The following is an 11,441-nucleotide window of genomic DNA, read 5'->3' on the forward strand; positions in this document are numbered from 1 at the left end:
CTAAGTATCACTATAGGATACTGCGGTTTCAAGTCAATGAAATAATCTTTTTGTATAACAATCTGTACAGTATAAAATGTATCATTAACAAAACACGGCCCAAGCATACTAGGATCAATTTGAAAGGCCAATATGACCGAATCGACTGTGGTCGAAAAGTATGTGGTCGAACTGTTAGCGTGGCCGAAACGTCTCGATTTTTTTGTATAATAAATACAAAAACAATATTTCCATATTGATCCCTGATTAGGTGTCACATCTTCGATCATTAAGTTTTTCAAAACAAACTACTTTTTGGACATATTGTTTAGATCTTTGCAACATTAACACTTGTAACTTTGGTTTTATGTAGAGTCGTGTAGATTTTTATTTTGTTCATTTTGACATTGGTTTTCACTTTAACTTTTGACTCATGGTTGTCCTTTTGGGGGTAATTGTTGCATCTCACTTTTTAAAATTATAATTAGGTTATTGGGTAAATCACTGTTATTGGTGAAGAGTGATGTCCCCTTGATGATTAAAAACCAACATAATGACGGGGAAGATATACAATCAAAATTTTAAATGTGTCTTTTAATGAGTCATTTCTAAATTAATATAGGATGATCAGCCCATAAATAGAGCATTTAAAACCCAACAATTTAGTTCTATAATATATGGTTCGATCAATATAATCTATACAAAACGTTATAAGGTGAGCATAAATTATTTCACGTCTGACACTTGAAAAATATGAAATTACAGAATAATCATTTATTATTTTATAATCAAAAGGTATTACATTTGACCAACTGTGTTATGTGACTTCATGTACAAGGCACAGAACTTTAGAATCTTGATTAGTCGGGGGACCAAAAAGCCTCAACTTCCTCAAGACTAGTCCAAATAATTATGACGTCTTGAAAGGCTATTATAATTTTTTTCTTTGACGCCTTACTTCGACAAGTAAGGCGTCAAAGAAAAAAAATATAATAGCCTTTCAAGACGTCATAATTATTTGGACTACCTCAAGACATGCAAGGACAAGCGTCTTGTTTAGTCTGTCAGATAGGGTTTTATTGTCCATTGTAGTCGCTATTTTATATAGGATAGTTATCATCAATGACAGTTAAATCTTGCCCTTTTATGTCTGAATTGATTATCTGGGCCCTCTCAATATTGAAGAATTTAAAAGAAATGTAAATTAAAGAAACCACAATGTAATGTACAACATTTTTTTTTTATTCCATGTGGACTTTGTGTTAGTCTTGTAATATGAGGCAGGCATTACCTGTAAATGGAAACAAAGTCTATGAATTATTTTTTTGTAACTTAATATTTTAAAAAAAAAAAGAAACGGAAATACCATAACGTTTCTGATTTTGGTTCTGTTGTTAAGAATTTTAGTTGTGAAGTTATTTAAGTTATGACGTCATATGCAATGTAAACAAAGAAACGCTATCATCAGGTAACGTTTTTTCATATCAAGGAATTATCAAAAGTGAAATTGATATTGCGTTCCTTCCTATTTTATTCTAGACTGAAATATATATTTTACTCAAAGTTTCATACAAACGAGACCGGACAAAGGAAGTACATTGTAGATTTCTGTGCAGATGTGGGAATTCAAAACATGACATCCAAAAAATTGAACGATTTTGAGTTCATTAGTACAATGAAAATTTCGGGAAAATATATTATTAAGAACATTTAATGCTCAAAAACACACCATTATTGCATTTAACATGATTAATAATAAACATTTCCATGAATTTCAAGATTTTATATACCATGTATACATGTACCATATAAATATCTGATTAAGTTGATTAAACTTTAATACCATAATACGAATATTTTTGAATAAAAGTAGGGAGAAGAAAACTCGGGCGAACACTCACTCACTGCAGACCCTATATGGGTGAACGGACTGAGGAAGAATGAACCCAGGGCGAACAGACCCGATACCAGACCCCTCTATAGTAGAGCTCTCGGGAACTGAAGCTCATAGTTCCTTGATGTTATTTTTTACTATTTGCAGACGATCTATGGTCCGCAAATAGTACATTAGGACCTATAGCTACAATTCTGCAGCTACATGTACTTCTATCTATAGCACATTAATTGTTGTTCATAAAAGTTGAAAATTAAAATTATAAATGAAATTCAGAATAATAAATCTGGTTATAATTCATGTAATTAGTTGATGGTTGGTTAGTTGTAGTAAATCTGTGATGATGCCCACATCTCTTTTCCAGATGTTCTTGTACCCCCTGGGTGACACTGTATTTTATTTTGTGTCAAAATGATTTAGGGAGCTACCATTTGATTTTTATGGGGGGGGGGGGGGGGGGATAGGATGAAATTTATTAAAAAAAGGCAGGACAGGATTTTGAGTTAAAAAAAAAGGCAGGATGAGTAACTTGGCAAAAAAAAAAGGCAGGATGACAATTGTAAAAAAGTCAGGATAAGCTAAGAAAAAAAAAGGCAGGACAGAATAGACTGAAAAATAAAAAGGCAGGACAGAGATTACAAATAAAAAAAAAGGCAGGACACAATTTTTCATCCTAGCCCCCCCCCCCCCCCCCCCCCCCCCCCTAAAAATCAAATAGTAGCTCCCTTATTATTTATATAATTGATATTTTAGAAAGCAGCTTTCCTGGTATGGAACTTGCACCAATGTTTTTTGTATGATACAAGTTTGATTTTTATCTACATGATCTATTTCATATCTATTTTAGCATGGAAGATTACAAGTATTTGTTTAAAGTGGTATTGATTGGTGAAGCAGGTGTTGGGAAGACATGTCTTGTTAGAAGATTTACACAGGTATATTTACATTAGAATATTGTGTGAGACTCTATTTACCTTGGTCATTATTCATTAGATAGTTAGCCTTTGTGTAAACATGATACATGTAAATAGATGGAATATTAAACAAAGTTGAGAATGGAAATGGGGAATGCATGAAATATGTCAAAGAGACAACAACAATCATGACAATGACTTAAGTTTTATGAGGTGATAGAAAACCATTTGTTTTTTCATAAAAAGATTACCTTACCCATGTTAAAAACTATTGAATATATTTACATAAATAATTGCTGATGTCAAAAGTATTTTGCTAAACAACAAATTTATGTTATCGAAAGATTTGAAAAAATTAAAGGTTACTCACATGACGTACAGGTAAATTTTCTCTTATTCTTCTAGCTCTCTATTGTAAATAAACATTGATGTCCCTCATAAGCGAGACAACTAAAAAAGGGATCTCTAATTACAGGGTCAATTACGGGAATTGACAAAAAGACTATTGTCATAGGCATATATGCCTAGTGAACTTTTGGTTTCCTTTATACAAGTATCCCTATCCATGGAATGGTCTTTAATAGATTCTTTATTATAAATGACTGATTTTATGATTATTTGTTTATTTCAGGGACTATTCCCTCCAGGACAGGGGGCTACAATTGGAGTAGATTTCATGATCAAAACTGTTGAAATAGATGGAGAGAAAGTGAAAGTAAGTAGTTGATTATACCTCCTGCTTTTTGTGCTAACTTATAGGTCATGGGAAAGGGTTTGAGCATTGGTTATGCTGAGACCAACATGGATGCTTGAATAATCAAATGTTGGTATGAATTATAGTGATTGGACTTAGCTATAGACATGTTAGAGAAAGCATGTAATTTTCCATGCTATTTTGATGCTAAAAAAATTTATCTCCCCACCCTTAAAAAAATTATTTTACTAGAGGCAGGAAACAATACATATATTTCTTTTGCCTAAAGCAAAGTTATCAAGTATTAGATATAATATTACAAATTAGAGGTAACAAAGAAATATGTCATATAGTTTTTCTGCAGAGTGGTCAGCTGAAGGTTGGAGGCAAAAGTAAAAATAAAGTTATTGATTCTAACATAAATATTTTAGAATAAATAAAAAAAGACAGGAAATATGTTGGTGAATCAACAATTTCAAATCTAAATGAAATTTAAAGTGGCCATGAACTCACTTATCATGCACAAGTTAATCTATTCATAAAACATTTTGATCATCTAAAAAGTGTCTGTAACCATGGTAACACATGTTAAATAATGTTCTGTTTTTATATAGCTTTGCTAGGGGCAAAGTCGTACAAATACTGTAAAATCATTTAAGGTGAACTCTTCCTGTTTTATTGTTTACACTTACTTTCTATTTTTAGCTACAGATTTGGGACACAGCTGGTCAAGAGAGGTTCCGCTCCATTACACAAAGTTACTATAGATCTGCAAACTCTCTTATTCTAGTTTATGACGTCTGCTGCCAAGCATCTTTTGATTCATTACCCACATGGATTCAGGAAATAGAAACTTATGCCAGTACAAAGTTCTGTGGTTACTTAGTTGGTATGTTATAAATTACACAATGTTTAAAAATACCATTGTTAATCAATATCTCATAAGAGATGCACTTTTTTTTTACTTTGTTTATTGTTGAAGGCAGTTTATTGACCTATGACTGCTGAATATCACATCATTTGGACTAGGATGAATGATTGTTTCATTAGAATCATACCACATCTTATATACATTTTACCTATATTATGTTGAATTTGAATTGTATTACAAACAACAATAGAAAATCTGTTTATCAATCCTGATTCACTTTATACAAATATACAAAAAATAACAAGGTAACTACCGGTAACAGACTGATCCATGAACAACACAATAAACGAAAAACATATACAAATTTATGATATGCCTACTTACTTACATTTTCTGATTTATATTGAAACCAAGCTTTTTTCAATGTTGAGGTTACTGTTATAAATACTTTTATCCTCTTGAATAACTTGCTGTTAATTTTCACTCTTTTTTGGGAATCACAACGATGTCTGTGTATAGCTCCAGATGTATTATAAATGTTTATTTATTTTCAGGAAACAAAACAGATAAAATTAATGACAAAGAAATACCAACACACATTGGACAACAATTTGCCGACAGATACGAAATGGACTTTATTGAAACATCGGCAAAAGAAGCTGATAATGTTGATAAACTTTTCTATACTATCGCCAAAAAATTGTCAAAGGAAGCCAAACAAGGGGAGTTAATTTCTGATGACACTACAAAGTTCAACACAGACAATACAACCAGTATTTCAAACTGTAGTGGGTGTTTGAAATTTTAAAGTATTCCAGTGAAATTGTGAAATGGAATGTTCCTGTGAAGATGTGAAAAGAAATGTTATACATTGTGATTGAATATGTGAAAAATGAATATTTTATTTTGAATGATAAGAATGATAAATTTTGTACATGTTGTAAGGCAATTGAAATATTATTTCGTTTGCCTGAAATTTTTTAATGTCAGATTAGCATGATAAGAAAGGATAGATATTTTTGATAGTTTTGAAGACGAAAAAAAATAAATACAAATTGACTTATGTCCATAGCTACCAGTTCCAAACCAAATACTTTATAAACAAATTTCAATTTAAGTTTTTATGCCCCACCTACGATAGTAGAGGGGCATTATGTTTTCTGGTCTGTGCATCTGTTCGTCCGTCCGTTCGTTCGTCCGTTCGTCCGTTCGTCCGTCTGTCCCGCTTCAGGTTAAAGTTTTTGGTCGAGGTAGTTTTTGATGAAGTTGAAGTCCAATCGACTTCGACTTCAAACTTGGTACACATGTTCCCTATGATATGATCTTTCTAATTTTAATGCCAAATTAGAGATTTTACCCCAATTTCACGGTCCACTGAACATAGAAAATGATAGTGCGAGTGGGGCATTAGTGTACCAGAATATTGAATAATTTGTTATGTTTTATTTGTAAAACAAAATCTTTTAAAAATAAAAATGCCTTCAAAAATATATAATCAAAAGACTATTTTTGACAGATGTAAATTGAATCAGAGAAACAGAGCATTTATTTCAACCACTTTATTATCATAATTAGGTTATTCAAGAAATAATTTGATTGTTTTGAAAGTTCTTCAATCCAGATTTTTCTTTCAAGAGTTCTGTTTGAAAGTCAAAAAGTTTTGTTTGAAAGTCAAACATGTGAACATGTAAAGTTTGTGTAAATTGTTGATGTTTTTTAAGTTAAATTTAAATTAAATAAAACAATATCATGAATATGTCAATCTATGTGTACTACATCACACTTTTTTTGCTGGCTAGTAACCATAATAACTAAAATATATGTGAACTTCACTTAAGACTGATGTTCTAAGTGATTCCTTTGTTAATTTTCACGTTCAGCTTTTCCAAACTGTCATGACTGTGTAAATACAGTCTTTCAGATATTTTATGATGTTTAAAATGTTTACCTGACATTAGGTCTGGATGAAACCAAATTTTATTGGACTTTTTACATTGTGTGATGTACATTGGGAATGCTTAGGTTGAAAACAGTTTTTGCTATTTTTAATATCTATTTAGCTATTTTTAAGTGACATAGTCAGTCACTTAAAGTAGAAAAGACTTATATAAATTCATTTTTGTTGAATGTGTGTAGTAGACTTACAACTGTGTTGGAGTACTTATTTGTACTTTGTGCAATTTATTACTGGATAGTCTGTGAAAATAAATATTTACATTGTAAAAAGAATTACTTCATGAATGTCTTTCATTGAGTTATATGATCTGATTGGTCAATATGTTGTCACATGATTCCATATCTCCATCCAATACCAAACCACACAAGATGAATTTTGAACCACATGAATTACATATGATTATTTTGAAAATGAATTATTTTCAAAAATTTATCCATTTTCAGAAAAAAAATGTTATTTAATTGAATGAATTTATTGATCAGATTTGTTGCATTTCAATGTACATAGAACGAAATATTTGAAGTTTGAGGCAGAAGACTTACATAAATGGTAAATGTTCAGGCTGTTCCATAAACAAAAGTTGAGCCAAAAGGCACTTTATATTTCACGTCTCTACGCAGCTAGATTATTTCGTATAATTGCTATTTTTTCCTATAATTGCAATATTTTGTACATCTAAAATAACCTCTTCCAATGAAATTTTGAAATACAATCATTTCTGGAACAGCCCTCAGTTAGACACACAAAAATCAAAAATTGAGTTAATTTCTTTAAAAAATGTTTAAACTTTTGCTCATGAAAAGTTTATTTTTAAATTAAAGATGAAACGGTTTACAACACTAAAATGAGATTGTTTACTGAAATTAAAAACGAAAAATGAATATAAATTTTAAAAATGTTGATTGTATTTTAATTACATCTGGGTTGGATGTAGTGTACATAGGATGGTAATTCTTTCAGCTTTTAATGGGTATTGAAAAATGTTACTCAGCTCTGGTATTTTTCAAGCAACATAAGTGAACTTTTTTATTTTTAGAACAAACTCACAAGGCCACACAAACACTCTGAAAGCATATTTGTTTTTGAATGTGAAGATAGATCTATGTGCAATATTTCAAAAGTTCATAACTGACATCTGTATATTTTTTCCATTGTTATCTAATAAATTGGGTATTTATTGTGCCAAGTAGTTTTATTCATTTCATTGTAATAAGCTTATAACATACTTCATTTGTTGTACAAATTTCTTGCTCAGCTTAGCTTAGACTTAGTATATGGATGCTAAGATCATAAAAACTTGTGTGTTTTCTGTTGACCTACTTGCCTATAATTTTACAGCTGAACATATATGTATATTGTGCATACTCCATCCCTGGCATATATACAAGTGTTAGTTTTTACCTCACAGGGTGCAAGATCAATTTTGGTGCTATTTAAGGAGGTACATGTAGACCTAGGTTAAGGAAAATAACTCTTAAAATCATCAGTACGTTTGTGTCAGCCATTTTCATAAATATGTTCTAAGCTTCTAGGATACATAGATTATTTCCAATCTGTTTCAGGTAAATGCTTAAAACTCATTGACGAAACTTGACTTTTACAAACGCATAACTGATTTAAAGAGTTATCTCCCTGAACCAAGGTCTACTCCCTTAAAAAGTTCTTAGTAATGAAGAAATCATATTCTCTAATTCTTATTAAATTTATACTTTTGTTCTAAAGGCTGTTCCAAAATTCATCAGAAAATCAAAAAATATAGCATTTTTGTGGATTTCCATGGTATATATTTAGTAGAAACATGAATTTCCGTGTTTGACATATTACATATTTTTTTAGGGCAGACTGTAGACTTAAACAAGATCAAATATCCACCAAAAAATAACATTTTTCCTTAATTCACGAAAAAAAGTGTATGTACCTACAAAAATAAATTAATCCACAATATTTCAAAGATTTGAGATTTTGCTTACTGACCATCTTAGGTTATCCATCGAAAGCAGAAAACACACAGGAATAATGGTTGCTAATATAAGATTATTCAAATTTTGTAAATTTGAAATTTTATTTGTTAATAGATTATGTACCATTCAATTTATACACTTAATGGTAAACAAAGTTGTATTAATTGTGCCATATTTTTTCCTTACAATGAATGTAGTTACATTTAAAACCATAATTTTTTCAAATTATTCAAACAAATATTTAAATATATCATTACAAAATGTATTACAAAATGTAGCATCATTTTTTCCAGGTTATTTTCAATTTTTTCAATTTTTTAATTTTTTATTCTCCATTTTTATAGTGTAAATATGATGAACAAGGGATTCTAAGGGAGATAAGCTGTATTTGAATCTTTACAATAATACGGTTATTAAGGTGGTACCTAACACTTTCACTAAAATTAATTTGGCTCGTTTAATTTTCATAAAATTTTGTCAAAGTATTTACTTTGAGACTTTAATAAAGATGTAAAAATTTAAATTTTTTGAACCAACCGTTTTGTCAGAAAAATTACACTGGCTATATAGCAATATGACAAACACCAATTTTGATCATTGAGAAGCTTAATATTCCTTTTACAACACAACATAATTAAAACGTTTAGATGACTTCACAGAGTTATCTCCCTGTAATGTTAGGTACCACCTTAATAACTTTACATTGGATCTGAGTTTGAAGCAATTTACACTTAAATGCTGTAAACCTAGGGTATATATCAAAAGATCAGAAAACAAATGGTTGTATATGTATTTTAAAAAATTATATAAACAAGTTGCAATACAAATATATCTACATGAATATTTATATATATATATATATATATATATATGTATATTACAATAGTTATGTATATTTGAAATCTACAAATGATGATCATACAAATTGAAGCTATCACATGACAACAAAAATGACACACCCATTTTCAATAGATCCAAACCTTAACCATGAGCATGTCAAACACAAATATTTGTCCTAGTTATCTAGCAGGCTTCACCCAATCAAATAGGGTGATATTTGCGCCAAGAATACAACCAATAACATGGACAGTTTTAATAATAGCATGATAGGATTTTTTTATTTTATAGCATAATTAAATTTAACCAATTGAACCTCACTTCTCGGTTCATTATTTAATTTTATATCATTCATTTATCAATTGCTCAGTGTATAGCTAGCGTCTTCATATTTCATATTTTCTGATGAATTTTATCTTCAATTTTATTTTGTATTTTATGGAAAGTTTTACTGATACATTGTATATCATTTTAGTATTTTATGATAATTTCATGTTTTTTGTTGAATGATTTTATCTTTATACATGTTATACTGTGGATTCATTTACTTTCGTGGGTACCAATTTTCGTGGATTGATGAAAGCTTACATTTTCGTGGATATTTGATTTCTTGGTTTTGCCGAAGTCTGCGTACAAGCCATAGGAAAATTTGTCATTCGTTGAACATTTAATTTCGTGGTTCAACTGTTTCCACGAAATCCACGAAAATTGGTATCCAACGAATAATAATGAATCCACAGTAGTAAATACACAATTTATAAGAGTTTTATTTAATCTACAATGTTATTCAGAAAGATTCTTGAGAAGCCAAAGAAGGCCTCTAACCAAAATGTCTTATAAATGGTTTATTTACTACAATAATGTAAAGTATGTTCCCTTATGGAATTTCTACTCATTGAAGAATGTTTTTTATTTAATTTTAGTCCATCCAGAAGTTATTTTATCTTGGTTATTGACTGTTTGTACATAAGAACTTAGTAGTAAAAGAAAGAAGGACTTGTATTTTAACATTGTTTTTGCTAAAGATACTCCTTTAATGAAATTTTTGTAATATAGCAAATTAAAGTGTTTGCCAAATCAAATTTGATGAACCTGAAAATTACAGAAAACTGAAACAGATTAAGCTGCTTCATGTTGTTTTTCAGTCAGAAAAAGAACTTACAGTGTTATATTTAAGCAGTTTAATCATTATAAGAAATATAATTTCATTTTTACAAGGGTTTTATCATGAATTCAATAAATAGTCGGACTTTTTCTTATAATTTTTAGCTATTATTAGTTTTGTGTACCAAATGCTTATTGTAAACTGTATAGTTGTAAGGGGTACGCTAAATCTTGAAAGAATGCTGCAATATTTGCATGTTTAAAGAATCCTTAAAACCTTATAACCATGTTATCATGGTAACTAATTTACACCAAAACCTGGTGAAAGATACACATAAAATTTATATAAAACCACAGTCACATGACTGATTTAAGAGATTTTTTTTTAATTATTGACATTTACATAAATCTGTTGATCTGATATTGTTGCAATGTAATGATAGTTTTTACATTAAAAAAATTCAAATATTATAGTCTTGCATTTTAATTACCTCCCCATTTGGTGGATAGATAAAATTGAGAAAGGAAATGGGTAATGTGCCAAAGAGACAACAACCCGACCATAGAAAAAAATAACAGCAGAAGGTCACCAACAGGTCCTCAATGTAGCGAGAAATTCCCGCACCCGGAGGCGTCCTTCAGCTGGCCCCTAAACAAATATATACTAGTTCAGTGATAATGAACGCCATACTAATTTCCAAATTGTACACAAGAAACTAAAATTAAAATAATACAAGACTAACAAAGGCCAGAGGCTTCTGACTTGGGACAGGCGCAAAAATGCGGCGGGGTTAAACATGTTTGTGAGATCTCAACCCTCCTCCTATACCTCTAGCCAATGTAGAAAAGTAAACGCATAAAATTACGCACATTAAAATTCAGTCCAATAGAAGTCTGAGTCTGATGTCAGAAGATGTAACCAAAGTAAATAAACAAAATGACAATGATACATAAATAACAACAGACTACTAGCAGTTAACTGACATGCCAGCTCCAGACTTCAATTAAACTGACTGAAAGATTATGATTTCATCATATGAACATCAGGCACAATCCTTCCCGTTAGGGGTTTAGTATCATACCATCATAACATATATGAGAACATAACCCGTGTCATGCCAACAACTGGTTTTTGAATAAATGTGTTTAGTTCCGATGCAAAGACCCTATAAGTGAATCAATATTAACGCCAAAATATGCAATCTTTAATGACCTGACAACAGTATCGTA

At 30.3% G+C, this 11,441-nt stretch overlaps 1 protein-coding gene across 3 annotated transcripts; it reads left to right on the forward strand.

The window, feature by feature from the left end:
- The first annotated feature begins 461 nt into the window (after positions 1-461).
- Positions 462-10,682, forward strand: LOC139486429 (ras-related protein Rab-30-like). Of its 3 annotated transcripts, none has more exons than XM_071271305.1 (7): positions 462-694; positions 2,721-2,808; positions 3,419-3,502; positions 4,187-4,370; positions 4,907-5,519; positions 5,764-9,641; positions 9,851-10,682. In XM_071271305.1, exons 2-5 carry the CDS (start codon positions 2,722-2,724, stop codon positions 5,158-5,160), a joined length of 609 nt encoding a protein of 202 aa, XP_071127406.1. In that variant the 5' UTR covers positions 462-694; position 2,721; the 3' UTR covers positions 5,161-5,519; positions 5,764-9,641; positions 9,851-10,682. The 3 variants fall into 3 exon arrangements, with proteins under 3 accessions (XP_071127406.1, XP_071127404.1, XP_071127403.1); XM_071271303.1 differs by having other exon boundaries at positions 4,907-5,492; XM_071271302.1 differs by lacking the exon at positions 9,851-10,682 and having other exon boundaries at positions 4,907-5,507; positions 5,764-8,240.
- Positions 10,683-11,441: the final 759 nt, after the last annotated feature.

The sequence above is a fragment of the Mytilus edulis genome, chromosome 8, assembly GCF_963676685.1.
Source record: "Mytilus edulis chromosome 8, xbMytEdul2.2, whole genome shotgun sequence".
NCBI lineage: Eukaryota > Metazoa > Mollusca > Bivalvia > Mytilida > Mytilidae > Mytilus > Mytilus edulis.

Excerpts from the sequence above, each read along its gene's own strand:
- LOC139486429 (XM_071271305.1), top strand. The coding sequence starts at position 2,722 with ATGGAAGATTACAAGTATTTGTTTAAAGTGGTATTGATTGGTGAAGCA. Across the intron at positions 3,503-4,186 it reads TAGATGGAGAGAAAGTGAAA|CTACAGATTTGGGACACAGC; the intron begins GTAAGTAGTTGA and ends TTCTATTTTTAG. Across the intron at positions 4,371-4,906 it reads GTTCTGTGGTTACTTAGTTG|GAAACAAAACAGATAAAATT; the intron begins GTATGTTATAAA and ends ATTTATTTTCAG.